Here is a 13,141-nt window from a genome sequence, read left to right on the forward strand (position 1 = left end):
GTATATTTAAGCTAACCGGTATCAGTTTGTTTTGTTGGTTTTTCATCTGGCAAAATTGCCATCATCAGTAAAAAAAGAAAGCAGTCATGTACATGTACAAGTACATATTCATGTAAATAAAAAATATATTATAAAATAAAATAACAAACTTACCGGCAACTGATGAGCGACGAATCATCTCGGAGTCACTGTGTGTTGATCAGGGAGAGGTACTTTCTTGCAGGATTTCCGAGTGGAAGGTTCGATGGATTTCCCGTGTTCTCCGGATGATAGTTGTGAGACCATCAACTGTGGAGTCGAGTCGGTGGAGAAGGTGCCAGCTCCAACATTTCTAAGATGGGCATGACATGTGAGGATGTGCTTCTGTGTGTGGGGGTATTTCCCTCGGAAAATAAAAAAAACAGACAGCAGCAGACCTCTCATCATTTGGAAAGTTTGTAGATTTCCCGATAGGCATCCGTTTCCTTGGGCTTGGATTACCCATGCCTTTTACGTACTCCTAGTGTGATTCTCCAAACATCCTAACATTAGGCATACATGTATGCTGGCAATACAACGTGCTGCACTGGCCTAAAACAAGACCGACCAGTTTACACGAAAAACAGGGGGAAACACTTGTCGACGTCAAGCAAACACACATCCGGTTCTTCCAAACGAGTGGCAATGACATTGTCGCGTGACTACAGTGTAGTGGAGTGTGGTCTAGGACTCGCTCTCTTACTAAAATATCAACCGTCAAAAAGCAGAAAATCCGTAACGCGTTCATCCACAATTCCTTGTGAGGTCAGGGACGCGCTGGTGTTATAGCGAACCATTTTGAGAAGGCAAATTCCACGTTGTGTCCACTGTCAGATTGTCTACTAACCAGGTCAAGGAAGAGGCCACCCAGTATGGCTATCTACTGCCGTGTCATTTTCGTTCTTGTTATGGCGTACATTGCTGTGCAACTTGCGTCAGGTAGGCCTCTTGATTTCATCTTGCTGCCTGGCTAGATTGGCAGGTTGCATTTGTTATTTTTTCTTAATCCTCGACCAGTATGATCACTGTTGTATTGACATATACTAGGGGTGGGGCACTGGGAACTTGCCGTGGATGAACTAGTGTAAACCTGCCCCTGGGCACTGTCGGGATTCGCTCCATAATCGGTCGTTGACACTTGGCAAGAATAATAATGATGCACTTTCGTGTCCAGGTCAGCTGTGCGAATTAAAGACACGACTACTGCTATAGTATTCGCTTGTGGCTGTCAGCGAATGCTGAACAGAACGAAATGAAAAGATTCTTCGGATGTACTGTAGCATGGCTTTAGGCTGTCATTGAGGAGTCAGGTGTGCAGCCTGAGTGTACCCGCATTCTGTAAGGTATAATGGAATTGCTCTGCAACATGTAATCGGCCATCATCCCGCAGCACAGCTAAGGATTACGTCAATATGAAAACATTTACTACAGTCAACTTCGCGAATAACGACTGCGGATATAATGAAAACTCGCGACTAACGACTGCGGATATAACGAAAACTCGCGAATAACGACTGCGGATATAACGAAAACTCGCGAATAACGACTGCGGATATAACGAAAACTCGCGAATAACGACTGCGGATATAACGAAAACTCGCGAATAACGACTGCGGATATAACGAAAACTCGCGAATAGCGACTGCGGATATAACGAAAACTCGCGAATAAGGACTGCGGATATAACGAAAAGTCGCGAATAACGACTGCGGATATAACGAAAACTCGTGAATAACGACAGAATTCCCTTGCCCAGAGCAAAATCCCATCTACATGTATCTGTATACATATATTGAGACTTCGAGTATAAGCACAGTTCGCGAATAAGGACACTTTTCTGATGCCCTGATGTCCTTTCTCCAGTCCAGAAGCCTGAAGCTACTTGCTACTGGAAGATTCACCCAGGCCTAATAGTGTATCTCGCACTGCAAGCCGACACACGACACAACGAGGAAAACAAAATTAATGTAAAGCTGCCGACACTAGCAAAAATCCCACATTAGAAGACTATTAGTATCTGTAGTGGAACAGTACTTGTACTTTTCTTTACTACGTACAGGACCTGTTGAATGCGTATCATTCTGTTCTCAATACAACTCTGAGTTGTGGAAAAGATGTTGGCGGCCACAATTCTCAAAATGTGTTTGTTTCTACTATTTGGTAGGAAAGAACTACTTCATTCATTTATTTTCCACGAAACAGCATAATCATGACCGTGTACCAATTGTTAAATACTCAATATAGGTATACACAGAGGCAGTATTCTTAGGTTCTGCGAAAGTGCTCAACACCTGATTCAGGCAGAGCGGCGTAAAAACTGTCTGATGATGGGTTGAGTCATGAAACTCTGAGTCACAATGGCATTTGCCCACGGGTTTCATTGTGTGCCTTTGTGTCAGTGTAGGTATAGGAAGTTCATCACACTTACTGATTTATTGTGCTGTTGATGTAGTTATGATCATGTAAGCAAGAAGGGCAATCCCAACAGACAAGTCTATTAATTTTGCAGGGTACCCTTGGTAAGCGGGTGGAAAACCTTGATTGAAGAAATGGAAGCTGCATACTACGTCATACTCATGATAATGTGTGGCAAACGAGGGTTTTTAAAAATATGGTGTATCAGTAGTATAGTACTAGAGTGCTTTTAAAAGATTCAAAGATTCAATTCAAGGTAATGACACTGCTGAACTCTGAGTAATGCTTGGATTTGTGATCTGTTTAATTTTTGATTGTGCAGGACAGAGAATATACTGTACGCTTACTCCGTACCTTGGACGGGTTACGAATGGACGCAAAATCCTGAGGAAGGAATATAACCCCTCTCCACAAGATGGCCAGGCACGCGCCTGGTACCCGTTCACATTAACTGTATCATGTGAACACGGGTATCACGTGACTGGAAGAGGAGGAGCCGCCAGAATGGCTGTGATGCGGTGCATGGAAGATGGTACTTGGTTAGGAGACTCTGCTGGTTCTTTGCCAACATGTTCAGGTAAGTAAGGAGATGTATGGGTGTGAACTAAAGGCAGTACTGGTACATTAGTACAGGACTGCTCCATGAAACACGATTGCATCTCATAATATTATGAGCAGATTGAGTAGTTTCGCTCCTGCTCTTGCAGTAGTTGAGCACTCTCATGTGGGGTAGTGCCTTTGCTGTTTGCATTACGCAGAGCTCACTGACTTGTCAGTTTGAGCACTCTGGCAAGGTACGTTCGGGCCTGATTTAAATCTGGCTTTGAAAATGTTATTTTCATTGCTATCAGGTTCGGCCTCATTTTCTCTGTGCTGCGCTGAGGAGTTCACAAAGAACGAAACAGCATGCTGTCGGCAGATTGAGAAATATTATGACTTACCTATTTTTAGTTCGACACCTCAACAGCACAATGCATGGGTCCGACAGAAAACACCATAACTGGGGTTCACCAGAAAGAGAGACAGCCGAGAAAAAGGAAAGATGTTAATCCCATGTCCAGAAGAAATGTTGTTCACTACAACTAGCTGGCAAAGCATGCCTCATACATGTATGTATTATCAATAATTATTGCATTACTATTGTACATAAGCATACAGTTAATGTGGGGCAGGAAAGAGTACTGTACTCGCGCGATTAGAGCCCTATCTCGAATAGTGCCTCAGTCTCTGAGATCCTGTGAAAAAATGCCCTCTCTTGAATAGCCCCCGGGCTTGTAACCAAGCGCATGTGCAAGTGAGTTCTTTTGGTAATGTTCTTGCCTATATCATTGAACTGGTGGTTTCACGATCAAGATAGTTCTTGTTGCACTTTCTGTTGAGTCGTGATAGTTCACAGTAAATTGTAGGCTCCGTTTTTCTTTGCCTTCTGTTATGGTAAGGGTGGCGACTTAAAAAGAAATAATGCCCCATCTGTGATGGACATTGAAAAAATTGTTGGGCACTAATCGCGCGAGTACGGTATTCGTTGTTTTCGGTGAGGGATGGGTGGAGGTAGGGCGGGGAGGTTCGGGCTGGGGTGGCGTGCAGGGTAGATTGCAGAATAGGCTGGGCGGGCGTAGGGTTGGATGATGGGGTGTTCGATTACCTCACTAAATCGACCATCTCCTGACCTCCACGAAATCAGCCACTCTATAAAAGTAAAAAAAACCAATCAATTCAGAAATGCTACACCATATATGTACATGTATGTTCCACCTATATACACATATTGCACAGCGAAAACGACTTTTTGTTCCTTCTTTTTATGAGTGTATCCGCTTATTGTGCAACATTCGCTGCATGTGTTGAGACGTAGGCTGCGTTCACACGGAAACGAAAAGAAACGAAAGGAAACGGGCACGAAAACGCGCTGGCCTGGAGTCGTTTTCAAACGGTTACACGAGAACGGCAAATCGTTTTGAAACGTTTACACGAAAACGGAAAAAGGGCGATCAGGCTGGAGTTTAAGCACATGCTGGCTTGGCGCAAGGGCGGGAAGTAACACGTTAGTTGGAGATGGCCGGCGCAAGGGTTGGATATTTTCCGCGAAATATAGTCCAGCGCGGAATAGTTTCCATGGGCGCGCTCCGTTTCAAATCGTTTTCACTGTTTTCACAGTTTACGCCAGACCGAAAACGTTTTGAAAACTTTCAAAACACTTTGGATTGCGGTTCCAGTTCGTTCCGTTTAGGTATCATTTTCGAGCGTGGTCGTGTAAACGATAGTAGTAAACACAGAGATATCGTTCCTCTTCCGTCGTACAACGTTGCCGTGTAAACTCACATCGTTGTTTTAGTGATAATCTTTTATTTAAAGGATCTCCCAGAGGCTATGGCCTGTCGAGGGGATCTCCTGATGCAAATCATGCAATAGAAATAAACAGTGAGGAAAACTACATGTATTACAGAATTTACAGTACCTGCTACATATTGTTGTCAATCGTTGTCGTATAAACGCAGCCTGAGGTTCGATGCTAATAATTATATTATAACCTCGATCTCCTACCTCGCAGCTTGCAATTCCAATTCACAAAGTACATGTAGCTTGATAAAGTGCCATTCAAAAAAGCCGTTGTAGCTAGGTAAACAAATTAAAATAAAATTTAAAATAGTAAAGGTAAAGTGTACTCCCTGATCTATAGGAATCGCACGACAGCAGCTAACACTCGGACACTGCAGTAGGCCCTACTAACGAAGATACAAGTTAGCAATAGAACTATACTAAAATACTTCTAGGATTGGCGGATAGCCATGAAACTCCGAGTTACAACTTACTTCAGCCTAGTTCTATTGCTAACGCGTTTTTGGCAATGCCCTCGCGGCATTGAGCTCTTTTTGCAGGGATTTATCAACATAGCTTGCACTAACAATTCTGAATGTATTCAGAGCATCGATTGAGATCAAGGAGAACTATCGTACCTATCAGCAATGTCAGTTGCGCTTCACGGCAAGCATGGAGGATAACGGCGGAACTTAACGCCATATTGGTCCATCTGTTCATGTCTGTCTTTCTGTTCTACCAGCCAACACGTGTCCGTCGCTACCACCAATAAGCAATGTGATATCGGGTGCAATCAGCGTAGGCGCTCGCACCGAGTATCATTTCAACGGTTCAACGCTGCACATCACAGCCGCCGGATATGGAGACATTGTCGAGTTTCGTTGCCAGGACAAACCGTTCCCTGCAGGCTATGTACCTAGAGATGGCTTGAGAGTCGACTGCCTGGAGAATGGCACGTGGAGTTCGCACAGTCCCAGCTGCAACGGCGGTGAGATACTTTGCAGAATAGTTCAGGAGAAATTTGACTCAAAAAACTTTATTGAAAATCAATGATAACGTTATTCGAAAAGAGGAATAGAATAATCCAAAGTCGACGAATGCTCATAGGCTATTGTTGGTGAATCGTAGTCACTACTATCAAAGCAGGTCATTATTTTTCCAGAACACAACTGAAAAACCGGCTAAAATTCCAGATAATCCCTACTTTTAAAGTAGGTCGATATTAACCGGGAGGCGTGTCTACAAAGAATGTAGACGGCACTCATCCAGGAATGATAAAGCCCTGGATCGCCTACGCGAATATGAGGCCTGGCAACCGCGGAAACAGGTGACAATCCACCTGACCAGAACTAAAGAGGTATTGCATCTTTAATGATTCATGACCAATGAATATTGCAAGCCCGACAGAATGATGCATGACAATCATGCAGCTACATGTAAATTCTTTCAGGCTCGCAGACATTCCCAGAGGCCATTGGTACTGAAGACCAAACGTGTGAATGCACCTCTCTGAACATTCACTACACCTTCACTACAGTTCAGGAGAAATGAGTTGACAACGCACACCAACTTCCATCTATAATTATTTACATTCTAGTCGGAGACAATATATATCAGTTAATGATAAACACACAACCAATCCACAGCCAACGGACACCGATTCGTTTTGACAGAACCATTTAAATCCAGAATTGATCAGTGCCTACTTCTGGTAGATGGTAGAGAATAACAGAAGTAGCTCATGGTTGCAGAAAAGAAAGTTACTACAGGTGTGATAAAGGCAGTAGCAAGGTGGGAGGCCGCAAAATAGTGCAAGGAACAGAAAGTGACCAAGCGAAACACACACACACAGCACACTAGTCTAAATTCACACAATGACACTGCGAAGAGGTGCAATGTGCGACTTGAACAGATACAGCGGAGCAATGGTCTACTCACTCCTTTCACTGCGTTAATTTATTTTTTACCTCCACTGAAACCTGTTCAAAGAATGGTAATACAGTACTCCTTTTCCATGGCAACGCTACACTATATTAAAATATTGTTAGTTGATCACAAGGGTCCCGCGATCAGTGTCCCTAGGCGCATACACTACTAGTTATTGTGTGTGCCATTGGAGCTTGTGTCGGGTCATGCAATAACACTGTGTTTGGCTTTCATTCGGATGTTTGCACGTAAGAACCACCTACTACTCCGTCACCTCCTAGCTGTCCTGTTCAAGCATTCATGCTGGCTTTCACTCCGTCGTCACACCGTCGGAGTCGATTACACTTGACGGACCAAGCAGCTCCGCTGAGCAGCCCAGACGTATCATCACGGCCAGGTTCTGCCAAGCCATTCTCCAACATCACGTTTACATGCGATGTTGGGTATCACGTGACTGGGCAGGGAAAGGATACGTACGTAGCAGTATCTACATGCAATGAGAGTGGAAGTTGGTCACCTGACTGGACAGCCTCTCTGCCAAACTGTACTGGTAAGGTTCTCTCTAGTTTAGATGCCTCGCATTAAATATTGTTTTTCAGCCCGTTGCTCAGCCTCTACGTACCTTCCCTTCAAATTGGTCAGAAATTTCAGGACTATGCAGTTAAGCCATAGGCCAAGCGCTCACCTGGAGTATTAGCACTGTTGGATACTTTGCACCTCAAATCAAACTGACAATGGCTGTGTATGAATGCTGTTAGGTACATTTCTAGGAGGTTTCGATCTAAAGTAAATGTCAGGTTTGGGAAATTATTTGTACTCCTGGTAAGGTGATGCCTAGGTATCCTACATTTCTGACGCTTTATCCTCAGGTTTAATTGGTGGATTCCTATTCATTTAAAAATAACCGACGAGGAGACAACAGTCGTAAAATAGCAATGAAAAATATCAATTGTGCACTCATAACCATGTATAAACAATTAAAATGAAACAATTCCAGAACTTTTCGTGTGACCATCATCAGTGGAACATCGTCACATAGTAAGAATCACTAAAACAACCAGTTATATAGCTAGAGTAATATGAAAAGAAGCGTGAGAAAGCAGCACAGCTAGCGGTTATGCATAACGCGTGTAGTGTTAACCTTTGCAGTGTATCTGAGAATGGTAGCAGTAGATGAATGTCACACGAAAACACGAAAACGTTCTGGAATTGTTTCATTTTAATTGTTTATACATGGTTATGAGTGCACAATCCGCGATATTCATGTTAAAACAAAATGGCGTCACGATTTATTGAAAGTGGTATAGTTGGCTGTACGAGTGTTCAAATCCATTTGAACTTCATACTGTTCGTCTTCTTTTTGACATGCTCTCTTTCCATCGTCCTAGCTTTTGTTTGTTGAGAGCTGTTTTGGCTTTCTCCTATACCTCTGGGGGATGCCAAGTGATTGTTTTGAGAGGCTGGTGATGGCTGTGAGCGAGAGTTTGCCGATCGGCGTCGTCCTCGCTATAGCGATGAAAATACTAGTTACTGCGCACCTGGCAGATATCACAACACGTCGGAGCGTCCAGGAGCAAAGGAATCTTGGGTTTTCACTGGAATCTAGTTCCTCCAGCATCGTGTAGCCCACCGTCGGTGAATGGCGGTTCAGAAAGGTCGAACCTGGTCTTCTGCAGCATCTCGCAGTCCTGTGGGGCACACTGAATACGCCTGTCATGTATTCTACAAATAAAAATAACGAAGTAGTGGACTTTACAGTGATGAGTCTATCCTGTATGCTGCAAAAGACGCAGGAAATGTGACTGGTGTCCGTACACTGGACGCCAATATCATCCCAGTCTTCTCCTGCAGGATCTGTTTGACATTGACATGCCAGTATGCAGTGGGTCGACATTGGGCTGGTTTGGCAGCTATCTGCCTGGTTGGATGTAGCAGGTTTGCATTGGCGCGTCGTCCAGTCCGACATTTTCTTGTAACTGTGGAGTACCGGCAGGGTTTGAGAGGTTGCTCGTGCTGTGAACACATCTCTACTGCCTGTCTCGTCCTGGAAGTGCCGTCTCGCCGCTTCCTTGCTCTACAGTCACGCCGTTATTTCGCTTTGTTTCGTGGTGCAGCTCAAAACCTGCCCAAACAACTGTGAGCTCGCAACATGGTATGGACAAATTGCACCACTCATGCTGGTTAACTAAAACCGGGATAGTCGAGTAAGCGAGTTCACTCCCCGGGCCATGGCAAGATCTACTCAGCGCGGGCTATTCCAACCTCCAAGTGCATAGTCACCGATCGATCCATGCGATGGTGGTTGACCTACAAAGAGCCAAGGTCTACGAGTACTACTATTGGATGCTGTCTACAAGCAGTCAACAAAATCAAAGTACCTCAGTATGCCTCAGAATAGGGCATGTGCATCTATCAGGCGCGTGCTCGGCGATGGGCACGGGGGCACGTGCACCCCCCAAATTCAAGAAAGGTTGCAAACAAATTGCAGAAAATGGCCGGGGGGGGGCTCCCCTCGGCTCCTGTGCACCCCCCTAGTTGGGGGGCCGAGCACGCCCCTGTCTATAGCATGACACAACAGGGGTTCTGGCGGCACCTGTCAAACAAGCAGTAGCGACTAGTGCCAGCTACCTATTGGAGGCTAGCCGCTACAGTATGTCACTGGAGATAATTATTATGTTCACTGTTTAGACCTTTGCTCCTGGACGCTCCGACGTGTTTTGATATCTGCCAGGTGCGCAGTAACTAGTATTTTCATCACTATAGCGAGGACGACGCCGATCGGCAAACTCTCGCTCACAGCCATCACCAGCCTCTCAAAACCATCACTTGGCATCCCCCAGAGGTATAGGAGAAAGCCAAAACAGCTCTCAACAAACAAAAGCTAAGGACGATGGAAAGAGAGCATGTCAAAAAGAAGACGAACAGTATGAAGTTCAAATGGGTTTGAACACTTGTACCACCAACTATACCACTTTCAATAAATCGTGACGCCATTTTGTTTTAACCCGCATACGGTCCATTGATATGTTTCATTGCTATCCTATTCACTAATTGGTAATATATTTTGTTTCTTTAGTTTTTGTGGAACAACATACAAGACATGAAGTGATATAGCATAATGTCTTCCTCGTCCCACTGGTGGTCTCACATCAACCCATTATGCCCCTGCTCGTCAAATCCCAGCTCCAAAAGTGCAACCAAGAACCGATGTGACATGATTTTACATCATCAAGTATAGAGCTATTATGCTGGTTGCCCGTGCATCATCATTACCTCACTAAAACGTGCGTCATAATTACGCAATGCATCATCCCCCAGATGGTTGCATTCCCTGTGACACTGGTCAGGATGAGTGATAAAGAATCCATATGATTCCACATGTCATTTTCTGGCCTTCTGTTCCTGCAGCAATAAGATGTCCCGCTCTACCTCCCATATACAACGTTCAATCGGGTAACATCACTATACGCAGCAACACCGATCACTCCTTCAAAGGCTCAACGCTGCATATCACAGGGGGTAGGTATCTGGAAATCGTCAGTTTTCACTGCAAGAGTGAGCCTTTCCCTGAGGACTACAACCCAAGAACTGGCTTGTCGGTAGAGTGCGGGGGGAACGGCACATGGTCATCCCAGAATATGAGCTGCATTGGAGGTAAGGATGTGTACCCCCCCCCCCCCCGCACACACAAACGCACACACATACTATGGATCTCCTCCAAAAAGCATCCCACACGTACATGTACATAGCAGCGCGCAGAGAAAGGATGCAAGAAAGGAACAACACCATCTTAACCATAGCATGTCGTTGTCAAAAATTAATATTCCGTCTACGATCTATTAGTACATGTACTTGGTTTTTGGTCGGTGGTGCACACACAGAAACAGCGTTCCGAACAATCGTTATTCGAACATGATACGGGTGATGCGATCTGCTATTGATGATGGAAAATTGTTGGACAAGTACACAAAACACAGAAACGAGAGGAATTTCCCATTAGGCCTTTCCCCACCGTTACTCTTCGATGTCGCTACCTTGGTGATACGCGCGGCAGGAAACCAGTTCTTTTGATCAAATCACTGACAAAATGGGATGCCCAACGGCTCAACTTCAAAGATTTCCGAACATGCTCATTTTCTCTATTACTTCAGGCACAGGTGAAACAATGGCATGACGTGTAGACCAATTGTCTCCCCAGGAAGCCCTGAAGCATTCACCGTACCACACTGTCTGTTGATGATGCTGCCCTTTCATTCTCATTGGCGCACAGATCCTCTGCCCACGCAGCCGATTCCAGGATGCCCTTTAAAAGCATTCATGCCGAATGGTGTAGGCCACGGTCGACTACACGTGACGAGAGCAGCAGCTCCGCTAAACAGTCCAGGCGTATCATCGCCACTAGATTCTGCCACTCCATTCTCCAACATCACATTGACATGTGACGATGGTTATCACGTGACTGGGCAGGGAAAGGATACTTACGTGGCAGTATCTACATGCAATGAGAGTGGAAGATGGTCACGTGACTGGACAGCCTCGCTGCCAACCTGTACTGGTAAGGGTTCTCGTAACAGGTTATTCAGAATCAGCTCTGCTAGATTTATTTTTCAAGACCCCTATTCGCCGGATTCATGCCCTCTATTGTCACGGACATGGAAATCCAGTCGATTGACCGAGGCTGGCGCCCTCAGCGCGTACAGAACGTTGCATACAGTGTGCGCAGTCATGTTGAGGCCGAAGCGACCAGCGGCGTAGCGTGTACTGCTTACCCACGGCTGCATGGCCAGCGTCCTAGGGCCACCAGACGTGCGACCGGATTTCCATGTCCGCGATAGTGCCTCCAGCCGTATCCGTACCACATTCGCTATTCCTGCTCATGGATGTGGTTGAATGTTAGTCTTGGAAAAATTGTTTACCAACCAATTAGCATGATAACAGATGACCAGTTGGCTTCTGTTCCGAAGTGGCGATCATCACTGTCTTTACTTCTTCGATCTTTGTCGTATCTTCGCTCGTAGAGAAGGAAGTGGGCAAGCAACGAGACTCGAACCTCACTTCCCTAAAAATGGTAAGAATTCCAGCAATTAGCCAGTATTAGAGCACCATCTCTCCCACTCTCCTCTTTCTCTTCTTTCCCTCTTCTCTCTCCCTCTGTCTCTCTCTATATAATTATATACTTCAAAGTATATTATCTCTCCTCTCTCTGTATCTCTTTCTCCCTCCCTCCCTCTCTCCCTCCCTCCCTCTCTCCCTCTCTCCCTCCCTCCCTCTCTCCCTCCCTCTCTCTCTCTCTCTCTCTCTCTCTCTCTCTCTCTTTCTCCTCTCTCTCTCTCTCTCTCTCTTTCTCCTTTCTCTCTCTCTCTCTCTCTCTCTCTCTCTCTCTCTCTCGCTCTCTATCTCTATCTCTATCTCTATCTCTCCCTCTATCTATCTATCACTGTCTGCCTCTCTCTCTCTCTTTCAGTCTCTCTCTCTCTCCCTCTCTCCCTATCTCTCTCTATCTCTTTATCTCTCACTCCCCTGAAAAACACGTAGACGATGTTTGGTGCGATACAACATATTGACAAACAACTTACATGCGATGTTACAATCCCACTTCAGGCATGCTACAATCTGATCCAAAAATCTATACAAACTGTGCAACTCCAGTAGGTCTAGGTTCTTTGCTGCAAGCAGTTCTCCTTTCCCAGGCTAGGGTCGAACATGCCACACAAGCCAAACATCTTTCTGTAGCTGTGAGTTTCATGTTCAAAAAACCTATTCTGGATTTTATTGTTGATACACCAACATTTCGAACAAGTAGCGTGGTGATGTCTGCGGCCTTCATTCTATACATAGCAAATGCTGTCAATATACGCCTCTACTCTTATACTACTACCAGAATGTTCCTTTTCTTCAACATTTCCTTGTAGGCGATTGACAGTGCAGTGAGTCCAGATGAAGTCCGAAGTTTTGCTACAAAGCTGCAGCAGTTTTCTGCCACATCGCCAGGTGACATGCTGAGTGATAACGGCGCCTCACTCCTCGCGGCTCTGGTGAATAAATCCATCCAGGCTCAGATTAAGTCCGCCAGCAATGGATTAGGATCGGAGTTTGTAAACACGGTGAGTGGGACAACACTTCCTTTGGAGAAAGGATGGGTGTCTGTATCTTATTCGACGGCGGATAACAGCAACTGTGGAAATTTATGTACAAATGCTGGTCTATATCTGCACAGCACAATGGGTCAAATTTGCTAGCTCTCCAGTCAGTGGATCTAGCAGTTACCGCCTGAAGTACAGTCAACTTTGCGTGTAACGACACTCGGCGGGGCATCAGAAAAATCAGTAGTTAAGATTAACATTACACGTGTAATGCGGTGAAGCCACCATCGATAATATGGGGCGCAGAGGCCAATTGGCCTTATGACTCCCCAAAAAAAAAAAAAAAATACATTACACGTGTAATGTTAATCTTAATTTTA

General features: G+C 45.1%; 1 protein-coding gene across 1 annotated transcript in view; it reads left to right on the plus strand.

The window, feature by feature from the left end:
- The first annotated feature begins 804 nt into the window (after positions 1–804).
- The window catches only part of LOC135825781 (adhesion G-protein coupled receptor D1-like), a 23,311-nt gene continuing 10,974 nt past the window's right edge, over positions 805–13,141 (plus strand). Inside the window, exons 1-8 of the mRNA XM_065338403.1 lie at positions 805–957; positions 2,756–3,010; positions 5,495–5,740; positions 6,932–7,228; positions 10,087–10,332; positions 10,949–11,233; positions 11,697–11,746; positions 12,591–12,782. Of these exons, the coding sequence (XP_065194475.1) occupies positions 891–957; positions 2,756–3,010; positions 5,495–5,740; positions 6,932–7,228; positions 10,087–10,332; positions 10,949–11,233; positions 11,697–11,746; positions 12,591–12,782 (1,638 nt within the window). The 5' untranslated portion in view covers positions 805–890. The remainder of the gene's footprint in view (positions 958–2,755; positions 3,011–5,494; positions 5,741–6,931; positions 7,229–10,086; positions 10,333–10,948; positions 11,234–11,696; positions 11,747–12,590; positions 12,783–13,141) is intronic.

Source organism: Sycon ciliatum, chromosome 10 (assembly GCF_964019385.1).
Source record: "Sycon ciliatum chromosome 10, ocSycCili1.1, whole genome shotgun sequence".
Lineage (NCBI taxonomy): Eukaryota > Metazoa > Porifera > Calcarea > Leucosolenida > Sycettidae > Sycon > Sycon ciliatum.